This window comes from Numida meleagris, chromosome 4 (genome assembly GCF_002078875.1).
Source record: "Numida meleagris isolate 19003 breed g44 Domestic line chromosome 4, NumMel1.0, whole genome shotgun sequence".
Classification (NCBI taxonomy): Eukaryota; Metazoa; Chordata; class Aves; order Galliformes; family Numididae; genus Numida; species Numida meleagris.
This window is the reverse complement of record NC_034412.1, coordinates 14,969,461-14,981,490: the sequence shown is the minus strand read 5'-3', so window position 1 is coordinate 14,981,490 and position 12,030 is coordinate 14,969,461. Positions and strand designations below refer to the sequence as shown.

Genomic DNA, 12,030 nt, shown 5'->3' with positions numbered 1-12,030 from the left:
AAGTGTAGGTCATACATAGCACATGTTGGAAAGAAAACTATGCTTGTTAGTATAGCATCTTTTGCCAAGAAAGAGGTCCTCATGCAAATGAAGTTCATTTTGAGGTTTATTGAGGGCAGAGTTGCACATTTTTCTCTAGACATTTTGGCATAGTTTTGGTTTCATCAGTCTGCACGTTTGTTAAGATGACTGATTGCAGTATAGTTCATGAAGCTCCTTGTTTCTGAGCTGTAAGTGTGCACGTGCATTTTTCACTACATTACACTTCTTACCTCAAGGGCTGCTTATCAGGTAAACCGGGTGAATTAAAAGGGAGATGATGGCAGGCTGCTAGAGACTTAAACTTAGGTGAACAGTCTCCTCCTAAAGGAGGAGAGCAGACTTCTCTGGGAGTATTCAGTGCTTGCTTTTTTAAAAGTATAATTCAGTACAATTTAAAATTGAAGTTATGACTTACAGTTATTTAATTGATTTTTTATTTTTGGTAAAGGTTTGTCAGCTTCTGGGAGAGAAATCACAGAGAATGTGCTCTTGATCAAATTCTATAGTGTGATGTCAAAATACAGAAATACATTAAAATTCTGCATGGACTCTGCTTCTGGGGGGAGGGGGAGGAAAAAAAAAAGGAATTGAGTCTTTATAGGATGCAATCAAAAAAAAAAAAAACAACAACACCAGAACCATATTTTTTTTTAATAAATATGTCTTAGACAACAAGTAACAAAAATCTTAAGGAGGCAGTGACTGTATTTACTTTTTTCTAAGGAAAAGAAGTATTTTTTGTAAACTTTTTCTTTTTCAAGTGTTCACTTGTACCATTTCTTGAAATTAAATACTTTACTGAGAGGGGCTCGTAACCAAAGTGATGGATACTCCAAATTTTTCCTCACTTCCTAAAGACAGCAGGGGGGGGAAATGCAGCTTCTGATTTCATTGTGTTGAAGTTGGAGAATATTTGTGTCTTTCTGTTGCTGTTTTATTGCTTTTGTAGACCGCTAGGAGTTTTACTCAGCAGTTAACATTTCTTAACGTTTCATTAACCTTGAATTTTTAATGCTAGAAAATGAGGATTAAATATCCCATAGCCATTCATTCCACGGTCTGCTGAGAGCTCCTTGACAAAGCTGTGCAAGCTGCAGCTCAGCAAATACCCTGCTGCTAAGCTTACAACTTCCCGGTTTTATAATTACACACATCTGATTTTAAAAAGGGTTTTCACATGCTCATTGGTGCAGTGCGAAAGCACCTTGCGGGAAGTGTTGGGCTGATCTCTGGCGGGCCGTGCGGCGAGTCCCTTACTGCAACATCTTGCCCCTCCCCTAAGCAACCAGCGCACACCAAGCATCGTGGCTCTGCTGGAGTTGCTTCTATTTTCATGGAGGAGGAGATCGCAGACCTTGCACTGCAGCAGGTGGAGCAGCCGCGGTGGATCTGACCCTGGGGTCTGGTGTGAGGATCTGAGTGTTACTTGGGGCCGTCGTACAGTTGTCGCTCCAGGCTGACGCTAATGTAATTACATGTAAAGCTGACTCGAACATTTTTAAAAATGGACACAGGATTTTTTTTGTTTGCTCTTCTTAAGATCTGATTTCTGACATGAAGCAATTTTTTTCCTGAAGGATTCAAGCTGTTTTATATAAAGGCTTATTTTTGAACACTATGGACCTAGGATAAATGTCAAAGACAGGCAGCAAGCAGCGCTTACAGAGGCATTTTTCTGGAATCTCAGTCGTGGATCGATTGAAGTGCACAGGGTCTGAAAAAATGTCTCCTAGCATAAAAAACTTGGATTGTTTTTCTCCGATGCTGTGCCACTGTAAAGTAGCATGTACCAACAACACAATATCTTTAATGTTTGGATGTAAGGTGGGTCTATAATAGGACTTTCCTGGAAATGTAAGCTGGATTTAATAGGCTGTGAATGATTGCCAGGATGTGTAATGTGACTGTACCTTATTTCCGTTTAAATAGTATGTATTTTGTTCTGTGTGTTACTCAATTTTTGGAGCTCTTGGTGATTGTGACTGAAGTAATGAATTATTGTGACTACTCTTTAAAGATCCCTTTGAACAGTGTTTTGAATTTACTGAATGCCGCATGTAAAATGTCGTCATTCCCCATTAATCAGCATTAATCATCGTGTAATCAGTTTATTGCACTTGGCTTTCATTTTCTTCAGCTGTGGAGAATTAAATACACAGGAGACTTGCACCGAGATGCAGGGCTGGAAATGCCTCCTGACATCATATTGATAGAAGCAATCGTTAGTGGCAGGTTTGGGTTTAACGGTGCCCGTGGGCATTTAGTCATTTCAGGACTCCATCAACTGTTCAGGTTTTAGAGTAATAAAATGTATAATTTCCTAATTCTCAGAATAGGAATCAGTCCAGTCAGTGTTGTTCCAACTGTTTTTTCCAGTGAAATTAACACAGAAATTGAGGGATGTGTGAGAACCTAGCTACTAGAAAGCCCCTTTAATTTTAATGTGTGAAGTTGCTTTTCAGACCAAGATTCAGCAGTCTTTGTCTCCAAAAGTTATTTTGTATGTTCAGTGTTTCCAAGTTGGTTTTCATTGTTCTTAACAACAGCACCAAAAAAATGGAACTGTTTTACATAAATTAGGAACAGATGTGCCTATGTATGTATATACATACATGTAACTAATATGTATGTGTTGATGCTGAAGAAATGCCACGACTTTGGGAAGGAAGAGTCTGATTTTCATTTCCTTACGGCTCTTTTGATTGTGTGAATGATTTCTGTGGAATTCCAAGCTGAATACTTTATTCCCAGTTGGCAGGAATTTGCCTTGTTTTGTATATGCTTGTCTTTCGTGTGACCAAAGTATTTTTCAGTTATAAATGTGTGTATATTTATTGATGCAGTTTGGAAGCTATTTGCTATAAAAACAAGATTTCTTTCATTCTTTGTGGAATTGCACATCTCTTTCTTATTTATAACATTAAACTTGTGAAGAAAGCCCTAGGATGAAAATAGAATTTAATTTTGCCGGTTGAGCTGCAGATAAGGGATGCCGTTCCCTTTAAGAGCAAACTAAAAATACCCAGCGAATATCCAGAATCCACTTTAGGCGTTTTGTGCCGGATTTGAGTGACAGCGCGTTTCGTGCTGCACTCGCACGTCAGCGGCCTGTCTGGCTGCGCGTGGGCCCAGCTGGGCCTGGCACCCCTGTACCCTGCGGGGTGACTGCAGGGCCCCGGCCTGGCCCCATGGGCACGTCAGCCCAAAGGGCAGGCATGGTGCTAGTCCCGCTGCCAAGGGATGTACAGGAGCGTGTCCTGCAGGCTAATAGTTTCTCAAGTGTGATTGGTTGAGCAGTGCTGTACCTGAAAATATTAGTCTGTTAGGCTATTATGCATGGGTTTTAATTATAGCCAAATAAACTGGCTGCAGAAGAGAAGGCTCCAGGGGGATTTCATCGATGTCTGTAAATACCTGAAGGGGGGTGTGAGGAGGGCAGAGCCAGGCTCTGCTCAGTGGTGCCAGGACAAGAGGCCATGGGCACAGACTGGCACACGGGAGGTTTCCTGAGAACATCCAGCAGCACTTCAGTGCTGTGCAGATGGCTTAGTGCTGGCACAGGGACCAGGGAGGTGTGGGGCCTCCTCCTTGGAGATCTTCCAAAGCTGCCTGGGCACCTGCTCTGGGTGGCCTTGCTGGGGCAAGGGCTGGGCAGAGGGATGCAGACATGCCCACTTCAGCCCTCCTGTGCTTCTGTGAACACACATCACCATTAATACAGAGCAAGTACTCTATGCTTTGCAAATCCCAAATAAACTGAAGATTAAGTTTGAGTAACTGTGACCTGCTGGTAGTGCAGAGGGATTTTGCACTAGGTGCTTCTAATTTTTTTTTTTTTGAAGGAATGTTGCAGGATTGTACTGCACTGAAATACTGTTGTGATATCAGAAAAATCCCTTATTCATAAGGAAAACCAAAGAGCCAATACTTGTCAAAATGTGAAATAGTAATACAATATAACCTCTTCAGTCCTTTACATAAAGAAATGATTAATCTCATGCAAGTAGTCCTATGAAACACCGTTCTCTATTTTCCATTAGTTTTTTTAATGGTATAGGAAAATGCCACTGGCAATCTAACTGCTCCTTGTTTGGTCTCCCTTCCTTGGCATTCTGGCACAGGTGAATTTCTTCACTATGTATGCATCTTCAACTGTCTTATTTCTGAATATCCATGGCACGAAGCAATGCATAAATGTTTGCATTTAACACTGTGTATTTTTGCATATGGTGGAACATTGTGACCTAATTAGCACGTTACATCGGTTTTGCTCAAGATGTAACGTCAAACTGAAGAGGAAAATGAATTCCAAATATGAAAGGCAGCTCCCCATGTCTGTGCTGTTCAAATGCCTTACTTTTTTCTCTTAGCTCTAGTTATTAAAAGAAAACTCTGTGCTTCTGTTTTGAGAGAGAAGGGGTTAGTTATTTAAAGTCCTGAGCATGTGCTTAAAAATATATTTTCTGTTCTACTATTTCAAATCATTTTATCATATATTGAGACCTAAAATGCAGATGATTCTCAATGTCCTAATCTGTGATCAGTGAAGAAGTTTTGAAAATACACACTTATCTGCATCTATTACTGAAGTTTCTTTTGCTACAGTAACAGGCTTTTGGCTTTTCACCATGAGTTGCTGTTCACCTGCAAAGAGACTTTATTTGGTTTTCACAATCTGCCCAGCTGTCAGAAATGAGAAGTTTTCAAGGTGACTTTCATTCTGCAGTAGCTGAACATGCTTCTTGTTTTGTATCCTTTCCTTTTTCTCAGTGAGGAAGCACTGTGTTTTCCTGATCATTTGCTTCTGGTTTAGCACCTCCACCAGGCTACAGGTTACTCACACAAAATACAGTGGCATCTTAATAACTTTGTTTTAGCAAGATTATGACAAATCTGGCTGTTGTGTTGCTTTTGATGTTGCAGTTATTGGATCTTATTTCCTGCTGATTGGTACCTTCAAGTCAGAGTTGTGAAGGCTGTTTTTTTGAGGGGGAGATAGGGGGATAACTGTACTTATTTAGATTTTCCTGCTCACCTTCCTTTGATTTGCTGCATCCTAGTTTTTTTATGTAGGAGAGGAGATGCTGAATGTAAAGTAGTGTTTCCCAACAACTTTGCTTGCTGGCACAGCCTTTTGATGGGTCCCTTCAGGTCAAGCTTCACTTCTGAAGTGGAGCAGTGACTGAATAAGGATGAGTACATACATTTGGGTCATCATGAGCAAATGGTCTAAGCCCACTTTGCTTTTTTATGCTGTCTATTCATGCTGCAGCAGAGATGATCTGACCTTGTGAACTTCTATGTATTTATCATATTGAAACTGTTTTATCTTCTTTTATTCAAATCCTCACTTATTCTTTACCTTTTTCAAAATATTGAATTAACTTGTATGGTGAAAATTAAAACCAGCCTTGACACTGCTATGTAAATCAGGCTGCATGATTTTCTGGTTTTTGTTTGTTATTTTTATTAATAGTGTGCAGTGACTTAGGAATCATGTTGTTGTGTAGATGAGGAACATGAAAATCTGCAGGAGAAGGGGAGTGCAAAAAAGAAGACTGGCATTATTTTTTCTGTTGTTTTTATTTGTAGGCACCTTTTCCCTCTTATTCTAACATTAAAGCTGTCTTAGCACTGAATTTTTGTGTACACGTGTATGTTCAGAAGTTGCATTACTGTGCTTTCAAATTTGTTTTCATTTAAAAGGTTGCATTAATGTGTACTTCTAATATGAATTGGGTCTTGATACACATCCCCTCCTGAAGAGAAATGTAGTTGCTGCTGTCTTGCATTTTGTCATCAAATTGTCTGGTAGTCAAGGGTGTTCTTGCAAGATTAGTTTTCAGTCCGTGAATGTGGCATTCTGTATGGCTTGAATCTGTAGATTAACAGAATTGCATGCTGTTGTGGATGTGGGTCACCAGTTTAAGGCATGGGATTGTTTGGGAGTTCTTAATTTTCTTTTGGTTCTCTTTCAGTAAGACCTCTCATTAGGGGAACTTCTTAAAAACATAAAACCACAACTTAATTATCTCTGGAGAGTAGATTATGTATGAATTTGTTTGAAATACCTTCCTTCTAAAACACAGTATTTCCTGAAGATTTTCTGTGCTTTCTCTGTGAACAGATGATCTGTATCCTGAAAAACAGTGCTACAAGATGTCCACAAAATCCTTGTTTATCCTGTGTGTTTTGCAGATACTGTGTTCGTTTTTATTTTTAACTCTGCTAGGCTTGTGAATTTAGGCAGAGAGGCTGCGGGCCTGAGCACTCAGCACGATGAATGATTTCACTGTGGTGAATATGGGGCAACTTCGGGTCTTACCTAAACTAGCACAGGTTTATTAAAGTCAGTGGGTACTCCAGCAGTTTACACCAGCAAATAATTTGGTCAGTAAGTTTTGAACTGTTAATAAATACTATAAAGCATGTAATCTATTTTGAACAAATCTTTTTAACCGTGTTGCATCAAAAGAGAAATGTTTGGACTTCATCTTAGCATATATATAAACCTGCAACTGAATTCTTTGGTGGCAGTATCTGTCAGAAATGCATATTAAATGTTTAGCACTTGAAATTTTTTGCGCTTTGAATCATGATGATAAACTAGAGTAGTCCATAAATTTTCCAAAAAAAATAAAAAAAGTCATGATTAAAAAAAAGAGTTTAAAGGCCTGGCTGCTACCTGAGTGCTGGGAAATTTTCTAGATGTGTAGTCTGTAAATTCAGAGCTGCTTTGCCATACCTAGCCTAATTCCTTCCTTTGATCCATATACCTTGCCCATTCCTTGGCTGGTTCTTCGAAGCTAGGGTCTCCTGGTGCCTGGGTTGGGCGCGTGATTGTGTTAATTTTAGTTGTAAGCAGAGAAGTGGTCTTTGCTTAGCCACTGTGAGATGGGTTGGTCCTGCTCCCTCCCTCCCTTTCTCCCTGTGGTGCCATCACTGCGTGTTTCACCTTGTGAGCCATGTCAAGGAATTAAAACACTAGCAGATGAATACTGCTGGAACAGGGAACCAATGCTGCTGGCTCAGCCTGCTGAATTTGCTCCTCATGAGGCTCAATGTGTGCTGGAAGCAAAGGGACAGCAAGGTGTGGTTGTGGAGTGGCACCAGGAGAGGCTGAGAGGGCCCTGCCCCTTTGCACAGCCACTGCCTGTTGGATCACACGGCTGTACTGTGAAAACGTACCTTTAGGCTCATGTGGGGTTTAAATTGTATGGGATTTAGATTCAAGTCTGATAGCAGAATTAATTTGTCTGATGGAGATGACTGAATTCCTGTTTGAGTGGTGCAGCTCCTGGACAGGGAAGGAATGGGCAGTTAGGGATGGCATTGTCTGAGCAGGCCGGGTCCTCGAAGTGCTCCGTGTCCGTCAGGAGGCCTGGGAGTTCCAGAGGTGATGTGCGATAGCGAAGTAGTACAAAATACTTCCACTTCTCTGGAGAGCTAGCTGTTATAAGAATGTCTGCTTCACAGGAAGTTGAAGCACTTCTCTCTGAAGTATTTCCTGCAAAGGACAGCAGTAATCTTGAATATCACATCAAAATCCAATTAGTATGTCGCATTTATGATACTTTCTGAGAAGTTTATTGCTCTCATCATTGCATGGGAGAATCCTTTACCTCCACAACACTTTTTTGTTTTTAAAGTAAATTGTAGTGCACGTTGGACTGCTAAAGCTTCATACGTAATCTATTGTTATGAGTAGATGTGTTTCTTAATGAAATCTAGAACCTGTTTGCACTCAGGGGTGCCTAAGTACCTGCTTCTGATAAATGTGTCTGGTTTCAGGAAAAAAGCCACGGAATTCTGTGCTTTGACAGAAGGTATTTACTATTTTTGTAAAGTAAGTTGGTTTTGATTGATTTGCCACTAGCTTATCGATTTTAAACTTGATTGATCCACTCGTAGCTTTCCACAGGATTTCGTCTGGTCTGAATTGTGAACTTGATCCACTTTTGGGTCTTAACTTCCCATATTTCACAGTGTAAGCATGTGGGCTAGCAGGATCTTCAGGGGTCACAAGTCCAGTCACCCTAGAAGTGAATAGTTTAAGCATTAAGGGGTTGGTAACTGATGGACCTTCTCAAGCAGATTCTTTGTAGTTTGTCCTCTAGAACTCATAACTTTGTAATATTGCTTTACTCTTATATGAAGGGCAATAAAATGCATAGTCTACCCAGCATATTTTGGAATTGGTTGACACTAGAAAGTTGAATCCGAGGTTGTTTTTTTTTTTTTTAAGCGTATTTATAATGTGAGCTTGTGTTTGGAGCTGCTGGATGAGCAGTTAACCTGCGACCCAGAGAACAGGTGAATATTATGCCCTTGTGTGTCCCTCACTTCATTTATAGCTTTTAGCAGGGATCTGCTACTGTCTGGCTAGAATGCATCCCTGGTGGCTAAATAAGTAGGGTCTGGTTTTTAAAATTGAATGAAAAATTAATAATGTTGACTGAGTAATGTCTTGTGTTTGTGTGGAGGCCTCTGTGTTGCAGAATCTTAATCTGTCTCATAGTAAAACCACATATTATAGCTTCAGAGACGAAGTTAGGAGCAGTGAATTGCTGTGTTGATACCTGGTATAAAAGCTGAGACTTCAGCTGACAGGGACTGCTTTTAGCAGGTGCTCTAAATAGGAAGTGTGGAAAAAGATTTTGAGGCTGATGGAAAGGCAGGGCACAGGGTTTGTGTTGAAAGTGTAAGGAGAAACAAAAAGTTAAGAGAAGCCCATCGGAAGAGAGTTTGGAAGCATTGTTACTGTATACGAACATGCAAAATAACCCCTCAAAACAACTAGGTAGCTTCATTGCATTTTTGATGAATCTAAAATGCCGGAAACGTTTTTAGATGGATTTAGATGAAAATAATAATTTAAACTTTTTAGATTTTATTACCTTGAGGTTAGCAGTGTAAGAAAACTACTACGTATGTCTGTCCTGAGTTTTCTGGATAATCCTTTCATGTTTTGATCGTGGGCTGATCTTTGTTTATAATTGTTTTCTTCAGAAATACCGCTATCAAGATGAAGATACACCTCCACAGGAGCACAGCTCGCCGCACATTGCCAATGAGGTGACTGGTCCAGAGCTGGTTCATGTATCGGAGAAGAATCTGTCCCAGATTGAGAATGTACATGGATTTGTTTCTCATTCTCATATTTCGCCAGTGAAGGTAGGCATTTCTTTATGTTACAATTCTGAACTGTTTGTATATACTCTCTAGGGTTAAATTTTTGTATATCATCAGATACACCTTATCTATATATATTTTTTTTATGGAACTGCTCATTTGTAAAATTCACTCTACAGATGTTAAGGAATTGATTTAGTTCCATATGTATTTGTTAAAAATGCATGTTTGTAAAATGCCCAGATGACTTAAGTCTCAGAGGTCTTTTCCAACCTTTATGAGCCTATACTTCATAATTTCATGGACCTTGGGAGTATTTATGGAATCTTTTAGACTAAGATGCCTTTGAGCTTACAAAATTTATTTTTGGTCAGGAGGTAGTTTGCTAAAGCTATTGGAATAAATGCTGTTAAAACTTGCACTTGATTATGTCAGAGAAACCCAAGGCTGCTGTTGTGTGCTTAGTATAGCTGGTCCTCTCTTCTTTTGGCCTGATGATCTTCGAGATACTTTCCTGGTTTTGGCATAGCTCATCCTGAAGATCTGTGTAGTGACAACAGCTCTCAGTTGAGAGAGCTTTTCATAATTCATTTGGTATGTTGGCTTGTTGCACTGTGTTGTAGGGGCTGAGTCTTGGCTGGTGTATAAAGTTTTGATTAGATTTATACAGTAGTGCACTTGCTTAAATAAACAAAATGTAATAGAGGGCATTGGGAAGATTAACTAAGGAAGATGTGTTCCTTACACTAATAATATAGGAAGATAATTATTTCAAGTAAAAATGCTGAACATATTTGTCTTCTAAAATACAAAGTTGTTTGAAGAACCTATCAAATGTAAATATTGCTTTATGATCATATGCTGCTTTTTATAAATGCTGCAGAGGGCAGTAGAATCAAATCATTTCTCAGGAATGCCTTTATTTTTTTTAATTAATTTATTTATTGCAAGCCCACAGCAATTTTGAACAATAACGCGGAACATGGATAAAAGATGATGGGAAGTTGATCAGTGTTTTAACTAGTTTGTTTAGCCCTCAAGAGAAGCTTTCAACTTTTCTAGGACTTAAAGCAGCTGTTGTAACTTATTTGGACAACTGGTTTTCAAAGAGCATTTTCAATAACCAGAAAGACAAATGTGTATCCTAAATGTTTAGAGGATGATAATGAAATTTCTGTTTATTGAATGTACTCCATTAAGTACCAGAGTAATTCAAGATTGCTTCCTGTCTAACAGAGGAGTGAGCTACCTCAAATGTTTGCAATTATCATGAAATAACCCATACTATCTGTTCAGATTTAAATGTTAAGTATATAGATTCTCTTTTGTTAGGGTAGATCCTTTTCAGTTTGTGAGGATACATACACTTTGTACCTCTCAAGCATCAGAGAAGTGAACTTAGCCTAAGAGATTTCTTATTCTCTGTTTAACAACGTGTCAAGTGGAATTGTTCTTCATCCTGTAAAATGGATATTTTTGAATGTTTGGTGGTAGACAATCAAACTTCTTTCAGAAATATTCCGTCCCATGTATATTAAAGAATGTTTTCATGTAGGCAGGCAGTGAGAACCAGAGTTTCTTCAGTATGAACTTTCAACATTTTTTGTAGGAATCTGAGATTACAATATGAAATTCCTCAAGTTACTACAAAAAAAAACACAACAACCTAGTTGAACTGACTTTGCTGTAGTTGAAAGGAATATGTTGCTAACGAGGCTGACCACTAGATGGTGATGCTACAAAAGAAGCTATTTTGATTGTAAAACTGAATTTAGTTTCTCTATCACACCTTCAGATTTACTTTTTTTCAACTTAGTATTTTTATTAAGTAGCTCTAACCAAATGAAAGCAGTGATAGATAAGGTATCAAACAAGTTTTTCTAGCTGTGGTCTGGAAATTCAAGTTTTCCATCTAGGAAAAGAGCTCTGAGGAATAAGTTATTGCAAGGGTTTAAAATCATGGGTCATGATGCAATACAATGGAAAAAAAAATCTTAAAATGAAATGTCATTCACTGAAAGCAACCTGTGTGTGAAAGGGCTAGTATTGTATTTATAGCTCTCATGTTTACAATATATTGGTACATAGTTTCAAAACATTTTCCAATAGTATATCTCAGTGGTAACCAAACCTTACATGACAGGCTTTGTAATCTTCCTGGCACGGTGGTCCAGTTGATTACATGCTCTACAGCTTTACACTGTGGAATAAATGTCTTGTGCCAGCTTAGTATATATCTGCTTTTGTCACATGCTTAGAGATTTGTAAAAGCATTTCTAGGATCTAATAATATTTATGCTTAATTATTTCATATCCGAACCCATTTGAAACTGCTTGTCTCTTAGTGATACAATGATGTATATATACATCCGCTTCAATTGTCTGTGGTATCACAGGAATGAAGTATGGCAAAGTGGTACTTGTTCTTGAAAAGACATACAAAGCGGATACTAGAAATGAGAACTTGGTCTCACTTTAGGCTGGAAAAACAACGGAGAAACTGTTGTAAAGTGTAGAATCATGGAGAAAGTGTTAATGAGGAACTGATGAAAGCATTATAGGGTTCATCTTTGTGCACATGCACTAATAGCTTTGTGCAGTAGAACATCTTGTTGATGTTGGTCCCTAGGTTTTTCTTAGATGCTAACAATGGATTCCCTTGAAAAAATATTAACAAAGTGTTATGGTTTTGTGATTTTTTTTGTTGTCGGTATTCCACATCATTACATCATGTAAGGTACGGGCAGTTAAAGGGTTAATTCCCCGGTTACTGTAAACTGCCTTTTTTGGTGTGGCCCTCTGAGGGGGAGGGGAGGAGGTGCACTCCCCAGGGGTCTTTGCGGGAGAGGGGGTGGT

The 12,030-nt window shown here is 39.0% G+C and overlaps 1 protein-coding gene across 5 annotated transcripts in view; it reads left to right on the top strand.

Moving 5' to 3' along the window:
* DLG1 (discs large MAGUK scaffold protein 1) overlaps positions 1–12,030 on the top strand; it is a 143,260-nt gene that overhangs the window by 39,216 nt on the left and 92,014 nt on the right. For all 5 annotated transcript variants that reach the window (XM_021393513.1, XM_021393512.1, XM_021393510.1 and 2 more), the window contains exon 4: positions 9,052–9,216. In XM_021393513.1, the coding sequence (XP_021249188.1) occupies positions 9,052–9,216 (165 nt within the window). The remainder of the gene's footprint in view (positions 1–9,051; positions 9,217–12,030) is intronic.